Source organism: Pyrgilauda ruficollis, unplaced genomic scaffold (assembly GCF_017590135.1).
Source record: "Pyrgilauda ruficollis isolate IOZ18807 unplaced genomic scaffold, ASM1759013v1 scaffold3, whole genome shotgun sequence".
Lineage (NCBI taxonomy): Eukaryota > Metazoa > Chordata > Aves > Passeriformes > Passeridae > Pyrgilauda > Pyrgilauda ruficollis.
In genome coordinates, this window is record NW_024524377.1 from 23321270 (window position 1) to 23343860 (window position 22591).

The 22591-nt window shown below is 39.5% G+C and overlaps 1 protein-coding gene across 4 annotated transcripts in view; it reads left to right on the top strand.

Moving 5' to 3' along the window:
- PARD3B (par-3 family cell polarity regulator beta) overlaps positions 1-22591 on the top strand; it is a 394458-nt gene that overhangs the window by 335941 nt on the left and 35926 nt on the right. For all 4 annotated transcript variants that reach the window (XM_041472994.1, XM_041472995.1, XM_041472996.1 and 1 more), the window contains one exon: positions 7069-7204. In XM_041472994.1, coding sequence (XP_041328928.1) covers positions 7069-7204 — 136 coding nt within the window. The remainder of the gene's footprint in view (positions 1-7068; positions 7205-22591) is intronic.

Below are 22591 nucleotides of genomic sequence, written 5' to 3' on the forward strand. Positions count from 1 at the left end.
TCCAGATGAAATTACCTTGGAGAGAAGGCCTTCAATTATGCCTCACACGTGACTTCTGCATGATGGATAAAAGGCATAATTGATATCATCTTTAGTGAAGAAACCAGAAATTCTTGCATTGTCTAGAGGCTACTGAAAATACCAGGAAAATCTGTTTTTCATTATTTTCATTGTGTGTTGTTTATAGAGAGTTTGGTTGTTGTCAGCAGCCGAGTCCCTAATCTCCCTGCTTTCCTAGCCCTTCAGAGACAAGTGCACATCTCACATCAACAAGATAGCAGTAAACTGGTCCCATGCCAGAAACAGACATTGCCATTAACCAGCCTGAACTGGAAAGGCATCTTTTTTTATTATTAGTTAAAATCTGGTGATTGCCTTCTTTGATGAGGCACAATACACTGAGCAGAGAAAAGGAAAAAAATTACCTTTCTTTGAAATAAAGATGACAATCTGGCTACAAACAAGAAAATGTCTGCCTTTTTCTCTTTCCTTTCTACTTGATTGCAAATAATGTGTTTCTGTTAGAGTAGCATATACCATATCTGCTTACAGTGAAGTTAAACCTCAGTGTGCCAGTTTTGTTTCCATAAAACAACAAAATATACTATACCTCCCGTTATTCCTGGCCACCTGTAGTCAACTATAAGTTATAAAGGAGAGTAATGGAGATGAGAAGTGGCTGGTTTGAAAAGATGATGCTCATTTGAATGTCTAGGCCGTCTGCCATGACAAACAGGAAAAGGTGTTGTATGTCATGTGAAGGAAGGGAAACATAAAAGGTTGCCTTGTGTCAAGCCACTGAGAGATATTTTATAAACAGTTTGGAAAAACTGAAAGTGATACAAATCTGTTGGTCTCAATCTTCAAATGGTTCTTTTGAGGTCTCTGTAAACATATTGTGAGCTATTTGGGGAAAGAAAAGGTTAATGACATTGCTAATTCATATCATGCAAGGTTCTCTTTCCTTCTTTCTTCCTAATAAGTCTGTAGGAACCTGAGAATATCATCTTCTCTCTTTCCACTAAGCTCCTAATGTCAAGAGGTCAGTAGTGATGTTACAGGGTCAATAGGACTCAATTTACCTCCAGACAAATGGTGGTCATGTGCTGCCCTAGGAGGCTTTGACCTTTTGGACAGAAGTGGTTGTACTGCTTTTATGTTCGCCTAAAGAATTGAAAGGTGACAGCGGATGTTTCACTGAAGCACAGTTATGAGTTTTTAAAATATTGTAAAACAGATTAAGATTCTAGGACTTCAATATACAGGTTGAACTAAGTGTAAATGGCTTCTTTAGTGTAATTTGTTTTTCTGTAGTTTATGATTCTTTATATGTATTTATGTACCTAGAGAGAAACACATCCATCTAATGCTGTCTCACACTCAGTCCATCTATGCAAACCTTCTTAGACAGTCCTGCCTAAGTAGAACAGGGCTCAAAGTCTACCTACCAGTCACTTTGCACAAGTGTCCAAATCAAGTGTCCTCATAAAGCCCCTCTCCATTGAGAACGACAGTAGTTGTGCATACATCAAGTATGTTCCTGCTCACAGCAAGAAAGCAGGTGTTGTGGAGACCAATAAAGCCATATGCACAGTTCCAGTTCCTAGAAAGATGTCCTTAACTTGGGTCCTCAGTGTGAGGTGTCTGCAGCCAAAACCCGGGCTGGCTTTGGCTGAACATCAGAGGTGGTTCCTGAACCTGCAAGGCAACATCAGTGATGTCAGCAAGGCATTTCTGACAAGTCTTTCCTTGCAATACCATTTCCTTACTCAAGTGCATATGAAAACAACAGTTGTTCATTTCTCTCTAAAATCTCTTTCTCTTGATGGTCACAAAGATGAAAGCTGAATTACAGTAGAATTATGTTCTTACCATTGATTTTCTTTTTATCACTTCCCACCATTCTTTTTATTCCTTCTTACTACTGAGATTGCAAAAATATCTTCATAAAGAATGTAATACTTCAGGGTAGAAATGCAAGGGCTGGAATTGAAAGAGAAACTTACTCAAATATTTATTTGTTATAACTTCAAAATGGAAGTTTTATCCTAAGTGAAAGATACTCTTACATGCTCTGTTGGACACCCTTAAACTGTGTATCTTTGTAGACCACTATGTTCCTTTCAGTATGTAAAATCAGTTTTGTTTTTTAGCAGGTCATGAATGGAAGATTGTCCATTCTCTAAAGTCTGTGAATCACGTTTTGTCTTGGATTTGTTTGTTCATGGAAGATTCTCTGAAAGGATAATTTTCCTTTTTCTTTTTCTTCTTCTTTGTTTGTTTGTTTTGTTTTATTTTAACTTGGAAGCACCAGTTGTTTGCTTAGGGGACTGACAGTCAGCTGGGTGAAATCAGTGTTTAAAAGAAGTGGCTGTCAAAAAAGCCCTGTGCAATATTAATGTGTTTAAGAAAACCACTGGAAACAAAATGTTTATTGCCTCTTTAAATGTATGTTTATATATAGCTTTAAGTGGTTCATCTTACTTTGTATGTGCAACACTTGTTTTTAATTTTGTGTTATCAAGAAAGCTGCGGTAAGAAGTCACTAATTTAAAAAATGGCATTTGAACTTGAGTGATGGAAATACAGATTAGCAGTCCAGAGGAAGAACACAGAGGATATTTTACTGTGTAAAACCTGAGCCATACATATTAAATACTGATTATGGTGTTTTAATTCTTTGGAAAAAAAAACCAGTCTGTCCTATTGAATATATAATATTATTGCTATGGTGCTTGTTCATTTCTCTCTTCAGAGGCGATGGGGCAAAATTTCACAGTCATATTTTACATCATGTCAGAGAGCTGGAAGCTCAGTCTCTCCTACATAATGGTTCCCCTTTTGTCTTGGGCTGTGTGTTCCAGCTGTGTTGGTTGAGAGGCTGTTTGGAAGCCTTTGTCCCTTTGCAGTCGCAGTGGGCAAGGTGGGCTCCGTGTGGTGCTTCCGACAGGTGCAGGCACAGGGAGGGGAGGGTGAGTTCTGGCCATTGTTTATGCAGTTGTGGTACAGCCCCAGCAGCTGGACTAGAACGGTCGTGTTGGTTCAAACAATAGCACAGACTTGCTTTTCTCCTTCTCCCAAGCCAGAAGAAGTCCTTATTCTCCCAATAAGGACTGTCTTTATCAAAACTGCAGGATGACTACAGGAATGTGCTTTTTCCTCTTTTGAATGTTCACATAAGTTTGTTGGGTTTTTTCTATTTAAAAAAAAAAACCCACCTTGCAGTGTTTGCAGCTTATTGGAAGAACTGTTGAACTTCTCTTGAGTTTGTTTATGGTTTGGGATTTTGGACATGTTTGTTACTATTGTTTGAAATCAGCACCTGACTCTTCACAACTCTTTTTGAAGTTTCTCAGAGATTCATTCCTACACATAGACATTATTTTAGAACTTCCCAATGTCAGCTGCTTGTGAATCAGTCTCCTTACATGTAGCACAATTTCAGGAAATTGTTCTGAAAACAACTGGAAAATGCTGAGCGAACAGTTCTCTCACAGTCTTGTGACACAGAGAAGTCAGTGATTACATTAAATTTTTGATCCTGGGAACGTGTGATGGTGGGGGAAGTGGTAAAAGTGTGGTTGCATGGTTCTCTGAAGAATGTGTAGCGCAGCTCCAGAGCCATGTCAGGGAAGCAAGTGTGCACAAAACTGTACATATGATGAGGACTGTAATATATATGTCTCCTCAAGGAGAGAGCCCTGCATTAAATGTAAAGCTACTGTAAAAGAAATCTCTCTGCTGTACTTATCAGGCTTGCTGAAAAGCTTCAGTAAGTGTCCTTAATATACACTGACTTTGATTGGAGTACTGTTTCTATATTTCTTCTGTAAGCTCAGGTTCCTTTACAGTATAAATAGTCATGCATCTGAAACATTTGAACTGGTATTCATCTGCTGTTTCCCTGTCTGAGAACCACTATCTGATCAAACCAATATTTTTTAATTATGTATTTATAGGCAGATGGGAGAATAGTTTACAGTCAATGTATGATCTTCTCTGCAAATCTTGGAATATTGTGTTGGGTTTTTTTTAATATTGCCTTATCAGTTTCTTTTTTTTATTACTGATGACTTCATTCTGTTTGAATTCAATGCTTCAGTTTCTTTGGGGTAAACTAATAGATTATGTATGCGATATTTGCACAGTGCTGATTGAATTCATCTGGTGAGTTTGAATGTGGTTCATATATTCACATAATTGTCAGGAGCCAAGTTGAAATTCAGAGCTGTTTCATGAGCATTGCACAGGGCATCATATTTATCTCACTTTACTCAGGAGTGGGTAAAACTTCCATGGTAAGCTAGAATGCAGCTCTTTCAAAAGCCAATGTATTTTACATTTGTGCTGTAAACCAGTGGAGAAAAAAAAAATTGTGGAGCTTTAACTTATGCTGAAAATATGAAGCAGATGTACTGACCAACCCTCTGCCTACCTGTACCCTTCAGTTTTCTAACAAATTCTGAACCTGCTGGCCATTTTTGACTGGCAACTTGATGTTCAGGAGATACTGGAACACAAAGCTTCACTAAGTGCAAATAAGCAGCCGGCTAAAGGAGCCCAGATGAATGCTCTTGCTGGGGAGAAACACTGCAGTGTGAACTGTTATCAGACACGAGAGAACCCACAGGAGAGAGGCACAGGAAATCAGACTTCACGGAGCTGCTTGTTTCCACAGAGATTATGCTTGTGTTTTCACACTAATCCAGATGGATAACTTTCCATGTGCTGCTATCTTTCATTTAAATGTTCCTACTCATTCTCATGGTTAGGGTTTGTAGTTTAATACTGCGTGGCAGAGGTTTGCCAAAGCAAAATCTGTCAGGCCCTCTCTTGTAATATATATAATCAGCTTGAACTCTGCAGCACCACTTCCACTCGCTGGCTCAAAGGGTTTGAGCAGAAGGAAGTTCACCTGCAGGAGACCTACAGTCAGTGGAGCACAGGCTCCCGATTGGCTTGCAGGATATCAATCTCAGATTTAATTTAAAAAGTGGGGGGGAAACCCAATGTGTGTGGTATTTTCAGATTGTCTCTTCAGCCAAAAACATTTCTACCTGGTGGTAGAAAGTGGGTTGGACCACTGGTGACAGGTGCTGTACAGTTTGCAGAGAGCTGCAGGAAACCAGATTGGCTGGAATCAAACTGGACCTATTGCCTGTTTTTCAATGTTTGCCTCTTAACTAGTGCTGCTTTGGGCTATGTTGTTGACAAAGCAACAGGGACAATATTGGGGCCTTATCTGTATGTTAGCAGCCCTCATTAAACAATTTATTGACAAGTAATGTGAGGGGATTTCACAGGTATTGTAGTGCTCATGAGCTATGGACCAAGCTTCACTGTTCTAAGTGATAGTCCCCATTAGCTGGACTTCAGTTTCAGTGTTTTGCACACTGGAAATGGTTCTCCACTATTTGACAAGAATTAATGCAAGGAACAGGGGCATTTATCTATGGAAGGAATAAAGGTGAAGAGGGAATATACTTTTTTCCTCTCAGTAGTCCACAGAGTTTGTGCAAGCTTTCTGCACTGTCTTGGCAGATCATGAGAAAAATCTCATGTGCTCTGGAAGATTTCAGTAAGTCAGCCAGAGAAGCTTGAAACCTCTGGGACTTTATAGAGTAGATGGCTAACTTAGGCTTCAGGAAAAGAAGTAATTTGATTTTTCATGGAAACATACTGATGCTGCAAGTAAGCATTTCCAATCCTAACTGCATATTCAGTTGCATTTGCAGCCTATGTGGAATTTCTCTTAATTGGTTGTTAATTTCCAACCAGGCTAGATTGCTGATACATACTAGAAAGTGAGTATTATTGAACTGATGTGTTAATGTCCAGTATTTTGTGTGTGCTGTCCAAATTCTGTTTGCTATGCAAATCCTAGAAAGGGCTTCCCTAGATTCTGGCATACTCATAGGGGAGCATGATGTAGCAAGATGCTCCACTGAGTCTGTGCTCATGTGAGCAAATCTCTGTAATCCACTGATGGTGAGGCAGAGTTACAGTTATAGATTAAGAGAATATACAGTGAAGTGCTGCAAAAACAATGGTTTGCAGCCACAAATCAATTCTATAATTAATAATTCCCTGTGATTGCCAGTAAATGCTACTTAGCCATGCACTCGGTACTTACCCCAGTGCCGACTACAGCAGGGCTGAAAATATCTGCAGGAAACTTTTGATTTTTTTCATTTTAAATATGAACAAAGTTTTTTGAATTCTTAGCCATTTTCAGGATTTTATTTAATAGTTCTTGCTTATAGCTTGAGCTTCCACAGTTGTACAAGCCCAGCTGTAAGGTTTTAGAAGGCTCACTAGGGTCAAAACCCACAGAAAGGCATGTGTTTAACTTGATAAACTAAGCATCTCCGCTGGATTTACCAGAGCAGTTTGCAGTGTATGCGGTTCTGCATATAAGTGAGTCTTTGTGGATTACTAAGTGAATTACTGTTTAATTACCACTTTAAAACTGTAGCGTCAAGATTTAATAGTGTGCTTTCCCATCTCTCGTGCCTACCCCGGATTTTCATGGTTGATGTTTGAGTTCTTTTTATAATTGGGAGGGAGTTTGTGGTTTTTTTATGAGACAAAACTTTTCTGTGCTTCTCTGTGAATAATAGTTTATTCTTTACCTAGAACATATGTAATTTTAGGGAAATTCCACATTTAGCATGGGAGCAAAAGAAAACATTTTTTGTCAGCTTATCATCATCATCATCATTATTATTAAAATATGATAGTCATTTATAGCTGCTCACAGGAATGTTAAAAGTTTTCTTGTGCTCCCCCATCTGTCTGCATCCATCTGTTGTCTCTTGTCTTGTACTGGAATTACTAAGTTCTTTGGACAGGGACAGCCTTTTTTAAAAACAAGAATCAAGTTCACAATTAGCAGCTTTGTCAATATAAGAAAGCAAAAATAAGGCTGATATGGGCCAGTGGGAACTATGCAAATCAGGAAAATCAAACACAGTCCCTTTGTCTCGGGTCTGGCAATTCTCTGTGTGTACCTGGTGTCAGATGTGTGTGTTGATAAGAGTTTCATTTAGCTTTTTTTTCCCTCCTCAGTGGCTGCACAGGTGGCGGGAGCGCTGACCGCATCCAGAGGCTGCGGCAGGAGTACCAGCAGGCCCGGCGCGAGGGCCTGCCTTTCTACGAGGACGACGAGGGAAGGGCGCCGCTGCCCGACTACGACCAGCGCTGGGTAGGTCCACAGCGGGATCCTGAGTGCTTTGGCAACACTCAGAGTTAGCAGAAAGTGCCGATTTGTTTGTGTTTTCCAGAAATCCTCTATCAGTTTCACATGAATTTAGGGACTTCATAGAAATGGAGAAATCCCTAATGCCAGCCCAACAAAGAGACAACGTGCCAAGGAAGTGTTGTGTCTTTGGTTAAGAGAAAATGTTAATAATGAGAACTTGGCTGAAATTAACTCGTCCATTCACTGTGTCTAATTTAGGCCCAGGTTTCCTCCCTTAAGCCTGAGACAGAGAGTCACTGCCAAACTTTGTCATGTGTGGTAGCATCAAGGCTTTTCAGATGGATTTATTATCCAGTGATTCTCTGGGTTAACAAGAGCATTAGAAGAGCAGCCTCTCACTGTGCTTAGCTGCAAAGTGAGAGGGAGGAAATAGAGGCACGTCTGTCCTACCCTTCCTTCTCCACATGGGACAGTCGCAATCTGGCCTCATTACAGCATTTGTAACTTTTATAAAGTGAAAAATGTAAAAATTTGCTCCCCTGCATCAAATTTCTTAAAATGTACTATGAACACTATAGAACTATTACAGGCGTGGTGTGTTCCCTGTTTTACATTTAGGCCTCACACTACACAGAGACATATTATCTACCCCACTACTGCAGAGTAGTAGTATAATCTATAGAAAAACCAGAGATTAAATCAACAGTGCCACATTTTTCAATGTGTTAAATAAATGCAACAGCCATAGTCTATGGGTACTCAAGAGCTCTGCCTGAGCAAGTTTTGAACTTGGACTCTGTTTCTTTAGAAGTAATTATAATTAACCAGCATTTAAAAATGTAGTTTTGATAAAATGCAATTTATGCTAAATTCAAAATTTTAATTAAAAAAAGACAGAATTATGTAAAAATCTTAAGAATCTATATACCTCTGAAGTTTGAACTAACATTAGTTTTAATGTCTCCAAACTATCAGTGTGAATGCTGAAGTGAAATCAACAATGACTGCTGTAGTATAAAAAATGCTATGCAAGAGTAGACTTTATTGAATCACAGAGAGATGCAGAGTTGAAAGGGGTGTTTTTATATAAATTATCTTATATATTTGTTCATTAACTCCAAAACTGTTGTTGTATATATTATTCTGATTCAATTACCAAAAGTGTCATCTTCAGCAAAATAATTCTTTCCTTAAAGCAGTTGACTTTAATCCACTGCCTCAAATTTTGTGACCCAAATTTGTGAGTCGATGTACCTGCCATTATTCTTCTGAATTGCTTTTGTAAACTAAAATAAGAATATGCATCAAATGTGTCTTCCTGTTGAAATTCTGTGTTGTGATAAGTGTCCTCACAGGACTCAGACTGGGTCAGTGCTACCTCCTCAGCAGTCTGGTACTTCTTATCTGAAACTGATAAAACTTTATTAATGCTCAGATGAAGTTGAGATTTATGATCCAGTGTCGTTTCACAAGATTCACAAAGGTTTCTTCTAGGTAATCCTCTATAAGCCTTTCCTGTTAGGTATAATGCCCGGAGATTACTAATTTCCAAAGCTTTGCTTTTCCCGTGAGGCATGTTGTCCTTAATCAAAGCACCTGAAAGGGTGCTTAAAGTACCTTAATCATTAGATGATTCATAATAGTGGCACCAGGATTATTGCTTTTTGTCCTTCCAGTGCAGAATATTTGTAAACAGTTTTGTTATGAGGAATGGCAGTCTGCTCAAAAACCAGTTTACCTTGAGGGCTTTAGTACTCTGAAATTTGTTGCTGCAACAGTTCTTCTTGTTGAAGTAGTTTATAAACTTCAAAGACTTCTGGTCTCTTCATTGCAACAATATCATTCATTGATCCATCCAGCTGTGCTTTCATAGGCACTGTCTTTTAGTCTGGAAAATACTGCAGCCACAGCTTGCTGTCTTTTGACTCATGGCTGGAAATTCTGCTTCTGTGTGTAGTTTTACCCTTAAAATACCTATGTTACAATCTACAGAGACAGAAAAGAAGGAACAAAAGTAGAATCAAAACATTAAAAAGAAAAAAAAAAGTCTCCAAGCATCTTGCTAGAACGCTACCTCAAGGTAGCTTTTAAGCAATGCCATCATTCCCACCTCAGGCAGCTGACCCTCAGCAGTCCTGTGGTAAAACAGGTTGAACAACAGCTGACTTTTTCCACCTTTACCTATCAGTGAAGAGTTATGCTGATGACTAATTGCATAATTGCGAATAAATAAAAACTTCCTCTAATCTTCAGGATGTCAAGTCTTTCTTTAGAGAGACAACAGACAGCTGAGGAGGAGGAAAACCTTCTGGTAGAAGTTTTCTTTCTTCCCTCATGAGGTTATGGCACCAGGGAAGCTGCAGCTGGAAAAGAGATGCTGGGTCTTTGTATTTTTAAGACTCAGTTAGTCCTTTCCTTACTTTTCTCACTCAACTGTTTTACCTAAGCCAACTTTCCTATGAGATGTCTTTCTAATGTACAGCAGCTGCTGTAATCACTTCCCACCATCTCATGAAACATGCAGATAAGTTGGGAAAAGCAGAGGATAATTTGAGAAGACACTATCCCATCGCAAATCAGCAGCCTCAAAAATGGACCCTGGGTCTTGTCCTCCAAAATAGTATTTGGGAACTCATGAAGCAGATTTCTCTCTGATAAAGCTGACATTGACAAGTGGCCTTTAGCCGACACTGTAATGGGACAGAATTTCTAATAGAAGGGGTATTTCTAACAATCTACTTTTTTTAAGTGGGATAAATCAAGTTAAAGTGCAGAGCCGACTGAAAAGCTAGCATTGTAAGGGAAAATGATCTCATGACAGGCAATTGGGATCCATAAATGTTTTAAAAATAAGGTCAAAAATTCATTTTAAATAGGCCTGCTATTCTCTCATCATCCATTCCTCCCCCCTGCATCCATTTTCCAATTCTCCTCTGTTCTTCTCATCTGTTGCTGTATGAATTTTTTGCTCTCTTGCGCCTTCATTCTGCTTTCTCTTCCCCACAGTCTATTCCTTTCCTTTTTGTAAGAAACTGAATAATTCAGTTTAGTGTGTCTCCATAAACAGACAAATGTATATAGCACTCCCTCTGCTATAGAGCCAGACCCTTTAAAATTATTTTCCAATTCCATTGTGCTTTGGTTTGTTGTCAAGTTTTTCATCCTTTGGACTTTCTCCCCACAATCACCCACCCCCTCTTTTCAGGTTTATAACTAGGATAAATGATAAACCAAATTCTGTATGGTGGATCACAAGGCTTAAAGTAAACCTCAGCTATTTAGTCAACGGACAGGCTGATAATAAGTATAAATATTGTCTAGGAAAATGAATGCCTTTTGTTGTCAGTGTAAAATGAGATTACCCTAAAATTTTCTGACAGCTGGGGAATATTGGGATGTATCAGCTCTAAAAAGGGTTTAGGCATGTGCATACATGCTCATGTCTTAGTGGGACATCAGACATTCAAAGCACTCATGAAGATACCCCATAAAAACCTAATCCGGGTCTCTCAAGTGAGGCAGATGTTTGTGTACTATTATCATAGCTGCAGTATCAGTCAGACTCTGAAAGAACTGTGTCAGAATAAGCTGCAAGAGCTTAGTCTTTCTAGGAGCTGGAGGGGTTTTTCACAGGCAGTCGTTTTCAGGGCTTTAGAGTCACAGCCTAATAGCAGATCATGAGAAATAGCTAAGGAGCTGTCAAGAGAAAGCCATGCAGTTAGCATCTGCACTTGTATTTAAGGGCATTTAAATAATGAGGAATTAATCATCTATTTGAGGATTTACTTGGATTGTCTTACAGACTTTGTACAAATCCAGTTACTTAAAACATCAATTCTTTCCTACAGGATGGTAGTAAATCCTTGAAACTTTATCTTTCTAATGTACATTCAAGGACTACATGTAACGCCAGCCTCATTGCAAATAGTTCTTCACCTGTTAGTGACCACAGCAGCTTCACCATAGAGAACCTTGGGTTAACTGTTTCTAAAAGCCATTTCCTTATTTGCAGATAGGATTTGCAAGCTTGTAAATAACCTAAAGATACAAGAAAACCTGTCTCTGAATCCTGGCTGTGAACATATCAATTGAAATAAACTGTAATGTACTGAGTTTTGTCAGTTCCCGGTTGAGAGTAAGAAAAAAGAATCATGCTTGTGTGTGTTAAAGGCCACGTACTTTATTGTGTGCCTGGCAGGATTCCAAGCCTAAAAATCAACGAGAACAAAGAAAGGAGCATTAATAACTGCATTATTTTTCCATAATGTGTCAAAGGGTTCTGCGCTTCCTTCAGGATGAATAAGGAGCTGTTTGTACTTTTCATGATCAATTAATTCCATGTTCAGGATGTTGCATTTCAAATAGGTTAGGTTCCTAAAACACACAAACGTTTGTGTTGGACTATGGTTAGAAACCAGAATTCCAACTTCTAGAATAGTAACATTCCTGTCTTCTAGCGCAATGGGAGAAGCTGACAATTTTATGTGAAACCATATAACAGAAACTGATGCAAATTCCAGGCTTTCTGAGTCCACAGACTATTAGTAGAAAACATGAAATAAAAAGAAAAGAAGAAAAATACAATAACATATTTAAAGTATAGCTGCTTTGAAAAATACATATTGGAAGTATTTGTTGTTAGAATACTAATTAAGAGAGTACTCAAAACATTTTGTTAGAATGTATGATTAACTTACTGATCAAGAACTCTTTATGGTTCCAAATTATCTCTGATTAATGAAGCTTTCAGATTGGGATGTATTGCACAGAGCTGTTCTAACGAAGCAGAGTGATTTTGAAATTTACAGGCCAGCTTTTAGGGGTAGTTTTGGGGGGAAATTATTTGGGAGAAATCCCCGCCAAACCTCATGTGAAAACTAAAACTATTCCAAATGGCACATGCAAGGAGAGCCAAACTCAATTCCATTAATACTAGTAATAAAGAGTGACTTCTATAACTTGTTTGGAATCATTCCTACTTATACAAAGGTTAGATTTGGTGCAGATTATCTGAACCAGAGGGGAGTCTGAAATGCTCATGTCTTCATGCATACACTTTGTACATGCTCTCATTTACCAGGAGAAGCAGTTCTGGTACCATATGTCATCTTATCAAAGCTCATTGGTACTGTTTATACCCTGCAGTATTATGTGAATTCCAGAAATTCATCATGCCATCTATTCCACAAGGTGCCTCTGCAGACAGCTGGGTTTTGTTGTTTTTCATTGCAGGGGGAAGTGATTCTGAGGAAGACAAACATTAAGCATTTCTCTTATTTCATACAAGTTGCTGAAAGAAATCAGACAAAAACATGCAGTGCTGCCAGGCTGTGGCTGTCTTTGCAGGCTCACGGTACTGAGAGATTCCAAATGTGCCAGTAATCATGTCCCTTGCAGTTAGGACAGGTTCTTCTGATGTTGCCCAAATGGAGGATTTGAGTGGGGATTTGCAGAGATCATGACAGCTGCCATGGATCAACTTGATATGATATGGAGGGCCCTAGAGGTTTTCCATTATATACATTTTGCCTAATTTGCCAATATGTTAAGGGAGGCAAGAAACAAATCTCTAACTGATAATTATACTGATGAGGGGAGTCTGTGAGCAGGTAATCCACGCAGTTTAGTATGCTGAACAGTTACTGTGTTTGAGCATATAGCCCACAGCTCTGCAGCTTTCATCTGTTGGCTTTTTATTATGTGGGGCAGGGAAAATGGGCACAAATAGCCTTTTTGGAGCTAGCTGTAATCTGGTTTGACTGCAGTTCGCAATAATAGCTGGGTCTTTGCAGTTTGCTTTGGTTTTGGCAAGCTCCTGCCAGTATAGGCTTCAGCAAGTTTCTGTCTCCTTGTTGGTAACTCTGTAGACAGGGGACTGTGTGGCCACTTTCCCTGAGCTCGTGCGCACTCTGCCAAATCTCAGGCCAACGTCACGTGGGGAAGCTGCGAGAGGACTGAGATTTTAACACTGAGCCTTCTCACATGGGGCTGCCATAGCCAGTACTTTGCACCCTGAGCTTTCCCTCCCTTACTTAGCCTCAGTGATACTGCTCTGTGACAGCTTGGTCCTGGCCCCCAGCAGCTCAATGCCCCATACACCAATAGAATCAAATACAGCTGCTCCTGGGTCGGACTACCAGGGAGGGGGGAAAGTAGGCTTCCTTTTAAATTGACCTCCTCTTCCTCAGGCCATTAGTAAGAGGCCCTTCAACTTCTGGAAGGGGCCCCAGTTACAACACTCATTTTTTAATCACAAGACAAATCTGTTATGCCACTGAAATTCATGTCTGAAGCTAAGCATGCACTTAGCTATTTATTGGATCAGGCCTCAAACCTGATCCCCTTCAGGCACAAGCTTTGGCCTTTACTACCAGGTATCCGGTGCATTTGTCAAATAGATGCTGACATGGTTGACTTCTTTTTCAATTCTTACAACTTAATTTCCCTGGGTCATGTTCATGTTCAGTGTTGCTGATTAAAAAGAAATCTCCTCCCTGAAACATACCTATGATCCAAAGAGTTGCCTGGCTCTGTTGTCCCAGACAGCACCCCCAGTCCTGAAGATGCTGGTCACTGTCCAGCTCTGCCTGCTGGGGATAATATCCTGCTAAACCAGAGAGTGGTTTGGAGAAAGGACTGCAAAATTTGTCCATTTAACATCACGGAAAACAGAATGACCTCAGTGAGGCAAACAGCAATGATTGCCCAGTGTGTGCAGAACTTGGGGGTCAAGGGTTGAGCTTAAAAGAAGCTGGTTCAAGTAATACAACTATGTCATTGAGGCTGTTAGAGAGCCCAGATCTTGTATTTGTTATAGTTAAGTATGTGATAGAAGCCAACTGAAATAATGGACTTTTCATTACTTTTGATTTCTGGACTGAGTTCTTCTGTTGTATAATAGTGCAGCACTTCTTATTCCTGCAGCGCAAGATCTGAGGTGGAGGCCTTGGGTCTTCTTGAGTTTTGCTGAAGTTCCTCACTGCGAAATGCATTAGCAGAGCTGCTCGTTAAATTCCATCCTAGGTGCAGCTTCAGCAGTCAGGTGTCAGTGCTCTGGCTACATTGTTGTCTTGCAGTTAGAAAAACACTAAAAAGCTCAAGATTTTTTCACAGCCAAGGTGTGAAAAGTAATTAGAATGTATCACTGGTGTTGGGTGTTCACAATTATCTGTGAATATATAAAGGCCCTATTTTTCTCAACAAACAGGCAACATTGCTATAATTATTTAAAATGAAAAAGAAAGTCAGTGACTCAGACATGGAGAGATTGGGTGGATAACTTTATTAGTTCCCAGTCTAAGGTCTGTAGTGCAGATGCTAATCTAATAGCAAGACTGCATTAAAATAAAGTACAAAATATGGAAAAAGAGAACTGCATTTACCCCGTAAGGCTGGTGCTGAACATAACTTTGACTGTTCTGCTCATGGCCAACTCTCTTCAATGTTCAGCTCTAAGTCTGGCTGTTAAAAAACACTGGGAAAGGGAGCCACTAGTATCTTCCTTCTTGCTCTGTACAGAATCTGACTGGAACACATTCTTCCTATCAAATGTGCTGAGTTTTGAGAAGTTCTGCAAAAGTTAGTAATCAATTTAATCTTTGTTTGCATTTGTTTTTTTAAAACTTCTTTAGTTTATTGCTTGGTTTAGTAAATTGAATTTTTAAGCAGAAATTTCCCAATGCAGAATGACACCATGCAGCCTAATCTGAAGGGTTGATTTTGATTTGATTTTCTTGGTGCATTTCTGAGACACAAGGGGGTTCCTATGTTAAACAAGTGGTAATCAAGGGGGTTTCTATGTTAAACAAGTGTTTTTGACGCTAAACTCTAAGAAAGCAAGCACAGCACATACTCCTGCCTATGTTTTTGCTGCTTTTTCCTCATCAAATGGCCTGACTGTTGTGTTAAATGTCATGTTGCCCAATATTAAGTGGCATCATTCCAGCTGAACGGTGTGTTGTAACTCCTGTATGATAGGAGTTATTGAGTCTGCTGTACTCCAGGTGATATTGGAAGGTCTGCCTTGCAAGCAGAAACAAGAGTTCTGACCCTGCTGCCTCCAAGGGTGTCCTGCTGCTCAGGACAGATGATATGTGAATAACCCAGAGTAGCATAGATTTCATAAAGCAGCATATCAAATTTAGCATGTAAGTTGTGAATGCATACAACTGAGCAGCAGGACTGGTATCTCCTCTGCAATGCAGTCTGGTCACCAATTATAAGATCTTTCTAGATTAGTCTATTCTTCCATTTTCTTGCTAGGCTGGAATAATGATTGTCAATATTATGATTGCAAATAATGCCCTTCTGTGTTAGGAATGCCAGTGCTGCACGTGACAACAAACAATGGCAGTATCTCTGAAGGAACCTGGACCCTAGGGAAGCCTGGATCACGTTATGCTTTCCACCATCAGCTATTCCAAGAAAAGTCAGAGTAGCAGATACCTAGAGTGAAAGTTTGAAGTTACTATGTGACTCAAAATGAAGGGAGTCATTTGGATTCAAGAGTTTCTTGTAATGCAGTAAACATGGTTATATTAAATTATATTCTATAGGTCATAATTTGATGATAAATTCCTCAAGATAAGAAAAAAACTTACAATTTTAAATACTTGCCTGTGCCTTCCATCAGTGGTCTTCCATCATCAAAACAAAGTCATTCTGACAATGTAAATTCACTCTCTTCTGTGCAATGATTATAGAGGAATTTAGCAAAATGCTACCTAGTGATACCCACCAGTGGATCAGTATGAACATTTACATTTGCGTTTGAAGCTAATTTTTAATGTATTTCTCTTAATTTTCTAGGAAGATACTTGTCAAGTTAGCAATTAAACTGTAATTTGGTCACTGAGGTGTTCACACGGATTAATAGATCTCTCTCTTAAGCGTATGCTCCTGGGTTTGAAATAACAGCTATACTGCGCGGTAGCATGACCCCACTTAAGTATCACACACACATGCACAAAATCAAATTCCATCACATTTTAATGCAAATTTTACCTTTGCAAATGATGGCCTGAAAAGAATGAGTTTCCATGGTAACCTTAGGGAACACATAACCTGTTTATCATAACTTCTCCATGAAGCAAGACAGGGGGTGGGGAACATGCTTTGATGTCAGCTATATTTTTCTGCAGACAGCATTCTGCTCTAGCACATGAAGGGAATTTACCAAAATACTTGCATACTGTCCTAAATGAACTTTTTTTCTGGTCTTAGAAACAAAAGCAGTTTAATGGAATAACACAGGAGGTAACTGCAATCGGCAATATTCAACTCCATTAACTGACCTTTCAGCTCCTGTCTATTGTTTGACAACTAGGTCAACATTTTAAAAGACCAATCAGAAATTAATGGTTAACAGAACTCTTCCATCACTTTATCTTTTCTTGCTTTCCCTCCATGCTTTAAACTTAGCCCTCAGGTATCACTGCTACCTTTCAAAGCCACTTTTTTTATTTTTTCTTGTTCTTTCACTTCACTACTGAAAGTACTTCTTTGAAAAATGCCTTGAAATATCTCTGAACTCCTACATTTTGGAGCTACCATGGAAAAAAAAAATATTGATTATACTTCACATTCGGTGCTGACTTTCAGAGTTGAGGTGGTGGCTCCTGGAGCTGCCATTAGCAAGAGTGAGTTTGATGGCTGTGAGCATCTGTAAGGTTGTATTTTTCCTGCAGATGCACAGTAACTCCTGGCTAAAGGAAAGTATGTCTGCAACATTTTTTTAAGGTCATTAGGAGTAAGGAACAGATGTTGAGGTTTTTCAGAATGCTGCTTTGAAGTGCCACTTTGGAGTCAACTGACAAGACTGACCCTATAGGCAGTGATTTTTGGGATTGGAACACAGAGGAACCATTGCCCACAGTTACCCATCTGGTATCCATCTGGTACCAGCAAACAACAGACAGTACCAAATCACAGAAAAACTGTACCAACTGCTAAATTGGTATCAGCAAGCAAAGAAGGTCACCACCCAACAGCAGTTGCAAGCAGGAGAAACAATGTCTGTAACATTTGCAGACTGGTATCTGAAGATCCGGAGGAACCTCATGCCATAGCATATGGAAAGCAATTCCTGTCTCTAAGCCTGCTTCTGCTGATGTTGTTTGCTCAGTATTAATCCAGGTTTGGGAAGGGGTTTTGGGTTTGTTGGTTTTTTGATGGTTGTTTTTGGTTGGGGTTTTTGGGTTTTTTTTTTTTGTTGTTGTTGTTTGTTTTTTGTTTTTTGGTGGGTTTTTTTGTTTGTTTGTTTTTTTTTTGTTAATCATATTGAATTTGCAGTGTGGAGAGCTTTTGTCACGATGCCATTGAGAGAGCACCTCTCTTTATTGGCATCTGTGTTTAACAGGATTAAGGTGGATTTAATACCCTGTGCTACAGACTAACCATTCAAATTCTAGGAGTACTGTTCCATAGTGGTGTCAAATCACAATGGAAGGAGTTGAAGTTAACTTTTAACTCCGTGACGATTTACTCTGCAGCTTTTCTTTGATGTGAAGTATTCTTGGGGAGAGCTGTGGCAGGGGGTTGTTTTCCAATTTTACTGCCATCTTCCTCTTCTTCCCTCTGGTCATTTTCCCCCTTCTTCCTCCTTTTCTTTTCTTGAAGCAGTGTGCTGGTTGGTACAGTAGCTAAGTGCATAGAATGCAATAATACAACAGTGAGAGATTTAGTGCCTCTAGGTGCTACCCCTTCTACTCTTGAGGACCTCCAGCAAGGCATGATTTTATAGACAATGAAAGGCTTGCTCTCCCCTGTGAAGCCGCCTGCCTGCAGGAAGCTTTTCACTGTCTATTTCCACTACTTGCTCTGCAATTTAGTTCCATGCCCTGCTATTTCCCCCTCCCCTCCCTCTTTTCTTCTCTGACATACACATGCATATACCCCCTGCGTACACATTCAGCACCAGCACCAGATGCAGGCAGACACAGCAAAATAGCGTTATCTCAATGTGTGCATTAAAACACTCAAAAATACACCAAACATTTTCATTTTGCCATCCTCATCTTAAATGGAAATATTGATCTGTCCTCTGTTTGCTTTCCAGGTACTGACACTGTCATTTCATTTTCCCTAAAAAGAACACAAGCTCACAGCTGAGCTGCAGAGCATGGCCATTACACCCTGGCATTGGTGCCAAGAACTCTGCTGACTTAGCTAGAGAAAGATGCTGAAAGCCTGACTTTGAGAGAAAATTCAATTCAATTCACTCCATACAATGTCTCTCATGAAGTATTTCAAAATGCCTTATATCAGGAGATAACATAATGAGAAAATGCTTCAGAGAACTGGGTATTCAGATAGCAAGACAAAATGATACACAACAATGAACTGGAGTAAAAGAAAAGACGACTGTCATTTAAAAGCAGTAATCATCTGGATAAGTAGTCTTGTAAACTAATTACAGTGAGAAGAGAAGCAAAGAATGCCAGACTGGGAGGAACAAGAAGCAGCTTAGTTTCAAACAGGGTAAAGCAGGGGACTGGTTTCATGGAGGGAGAGGAATTACACACAGTATTGTAGAACAGCTAAAGGAGACCTGCTTTAGAAAGGTATCCACACATATGAATTAGTACGCTGTATATTGCATCACAAGTGTATCTCTGTGACAGGTTAAGTTATTCTCTTTAGTGGCTGGGAAGAGATTAATTACTTTGGCTTGGTTCAGGAGAAGGGCAATTGAAATGCCTCCTTGTAGTACGAAAGAATCAATGCTGATGGGTGCTGTGGGTTTTTTGTTTTGCTGCTTTTAAGATTTTCTCTCAACTCAAGGAAAACTTCTGTTTGCCTCTAATTTGAGAATAGGTTTGCAAGTGAGGGTGTTGCAAATCTGGTGCTCATTAAAGACAATTAAGAGATAGAATTAACCAAAACATATTATACAACTAATGGAAAAGGAAGCCACCCACGGAGACGGACACAGGCCAGGAAATTATCTCATTTTGCTTGGTCAAAGGAAACCGTAGTTCTCCAGCACCAGGGATTGGGGGATCACAGAGCGAGGGTTCAGAAAGCAGACTATTGTCTTTGTGGGACTGTGTAAAACACTTTGCAGTTCTGGCTTCACCTCCATCTTTGCTGTTTTCTCTCTCTTTAGTGTTGCAAGATACAGCAAATGCTGAGACTTGTTTTCTACAAAACTAAGGCAATTGCCATGTTTTTAAACTGTTATGGGAACAGCCTGTTTCCCTTTTAAAGTTCCCATCTGTGTTTGTATTTCCCTCAGTCTATTGCCTTTATAAAGAATTTTCTGCTCCCTCTAAATCTAAACCATTAGTTTCACCTCCTTGAACAAGAGGTAGGGCATTACTGAGGAGGAAAAGTAAATCCTGAGATAATCAGCCCTGCTTAATTCCACCATGGAACACTGCTGTTTTCGGTGTTCCTGGTGTTCATTGCATAGGGAGAAGGGACAAGTGACTCTGAGTATGTACATTTATGTGTGAGCATGTGTATGTATATGTATATATCTGTAGAGAGAGACAGGCAGAAGGGGAGCATTTAATTGCCTTGCAATCGGACCAACCAAGTGGTGTTCTGATTGCATACAGCTGATTTTCTAAGTGAAAATCTTCAAACCTATTCAACAGCAAAACCAAGATCATCAGTGACTCTGGAGTGTGTGTCTGTGTTTCTTATAGGGAAGAGGAAGGTTGGTTTGATTACTATCTCTTTTTTCCTTTGGACAAGGGTGTTTTTCTCATCCAAGAGAAATGCATTCTAGCAGCATGAACATAACTATTAATCAACACTTAAGCGATAATCAGTGAATGAAAAATGATGACCAGAAACTGAAAATGTACTTGCATAGCTACTTTGGTGCTTTTTCTTTGAGATCATGCCCTTGCATTTTAACATGAATAATTCTTATAAAATTAGTGCTGATATTTTCCAAAAGGCAGTGATTTAAAAAGCCAACGCTTACTTTTCACTTGAAAAAAAACATACTAACAGGGAATGATATATTAAGATCTGCATAAGTAATGTTATAAAGCTACCTTGGTAGTCTCTGAGATAGTCTCAGTTGATATGAACCAGTAATATCTTACAGATTTACTTAAGAGATGAAGATGCCAAAATCGTCATCACTGGAATACTGTATTCAAATGTGTGAAGACATGTTCAGGATACAGAGAGATAAATGTTTTTCCTGTGTAGTTTTACTCAAAAAGGAGATAGAGGCACCGAGAGATGCAGGTGTATGTTAGCTTTGGGAATACCTCCAAGAGGAATCAGATGCTGTTGAAATTAAAACAAAACCCCCCTCAGTATTTAGCATGCTTTCCTGAATCATGGCCAGGGTATGTGCTGGCACCCAGCAGAAGCCAAGGCTGTGTGACTCTCCTAGTGAGCAACACCTTGCTTTTGTTCTTCAAGACGTTTTTTGACCAACTCAGTCACGGTTCTAATAGCATCAAGTGTTCTTTGGAATAATCTCAAAACCAGATTAGTATAAAATGCTTAAAGTAAGTGTGTGCTTAACAAAAAGAAAGCACAACATTCCCTGGGACTGAGCCCAGAAAGCAGAACTTTAGGAGACTGCAAGGTCATGACTTGGTGACTGGGCCATGAACAGGCATCTATAGCCATCCATTGATTCACCTTTCCAAATTATTTAACCTGTATTTTCTGTTTACACAAACATAAAAAAGTTCATTTGCCACGCTACCCAAAACAAACTTGAAGACATTGGACCATGATTTGAGAACCTCTGACAATTATAGTCCTGAGATATCTGTAAAATGGAGCAGGAACAGAACAACAAGGTGTCTCAGGATCTGCTGGGAAGATACTGCTTCCTTCCTTATTCTTGGGAATAAGTTTGTTTGTAACAAACAAGTTTGTAACAGGGAAGTTGAAAGTGCTCTTTCTCTTCAGCGGTGGAGGTGGTTTTAAGAGGTCCTGTGGAACATCATCTTGGCTTTCCATTGCAGCCAAGAAGAAAAGCACAACTAAGAATATCAAAAAGAAGTATTAAAGGTGCTGTCTTATATCCAAACAATGGTAAAGAAGCACCAATGGGCTCATAGAACATTAGACTCCTCTTTGAGGACTACTTCTGCCATTAAAATCAATGCAACTTAATTAAAGCAAATTATAGATAGATACATCTATAAATAAGATATTAAAGTGCGCCGCTGAATATGATAATTGCTGCATATTTAGCAATCAGCGTGTGTGTTCTGCTTTTGCCAGGAGGGATTTCTTTCAGAGGAATCAATGGAGCTTTATTAAAAACCATCTAAATTAGAGGGAGAAATGATGAGTGTTATAATAACGCAAAATCACTGTTTCAACTTCCATTGCAAAACTAAGAAAGCAAAATATATCCCTCTTTGTGTATGTATGGAAAACATCGGAAAATTCTTTTGAATTGTAGACAGTGGTAGAATTTTTAATCTTTACCTTTTGATGCAAAACGTTAAAAAAGCTGGGTGGAAGAAACCTGGCTTTCTGTAGAAATGCTGGAGTTCTCTGAGGGTAGGGTAATGAGGATATCACAGCAGTAAGGAATTAAGAAGACCCCATCGATCAACTTCCTCCATTTCCCATGGACCATCCAGTTCACTGCCTTACATCACCTGCCTCTGTTTCAGCAGCTAAAGAAAGTGTTAGCAAGTCAAATTGTGCTCTTACATTTCACTTGCAGTTCCCAGAACCAGGCAGAGTTGAAATGCAAAAAATAAGTGGGTTAATTTTGATGCTTCACCTGTGTATGAAACATTGAGACCAGGGTGGGTGAATAAATCCACTTTTACCTCTCCATTTTTCTTCAGTTTTCACTTAATTGAAAACAAAAACCAACTGTGTCTCAGCAGAGGGGAGACCTGAAGGTTAAAGGGCAAATTCCGTTATACCACAGCTCTTTCTGGCATGCTGAATCTCAACCCATGTGATTAGAAACGCTCACAGACAAAAGAAGAGCTTTGAGAACAGAGGTCAAACCAGCATCTGAATCAAGTCCTTTAGCAGATGATCACAAGACTATTGAAAAATGCACTAAGCAATGCAGCAGTTCTATGTGTCATGTTTATACACAGACTTTCAGGGAAAAAGCAGAACTGGGTGGCATTTTCAAAGCACTTGGATTGATGGCAGAGCAGAAGCTTCACTCTGCAGCCTTCCTGGGGTGTCTCCTGTCTTGTAGTGCATGTCAGTCATATAAAATACAGTGGTAGTATCCTGCCATTTTTATGGGTAGAAAACCACAGTGCAGAGGCTCAAGTGACTTTTTCTGAGCATACACACTGAATGAGTGAAAAAGTTAGGAGTCCCAGGACTCCTATCTTCATAAGCTTCTCCTGATCTCCCATAATTCTGAATGAGTCAGGTGTGGCTCAAGTGGAGTGAGCAGTGTTTTGCCCTGGATTCCCAAATATG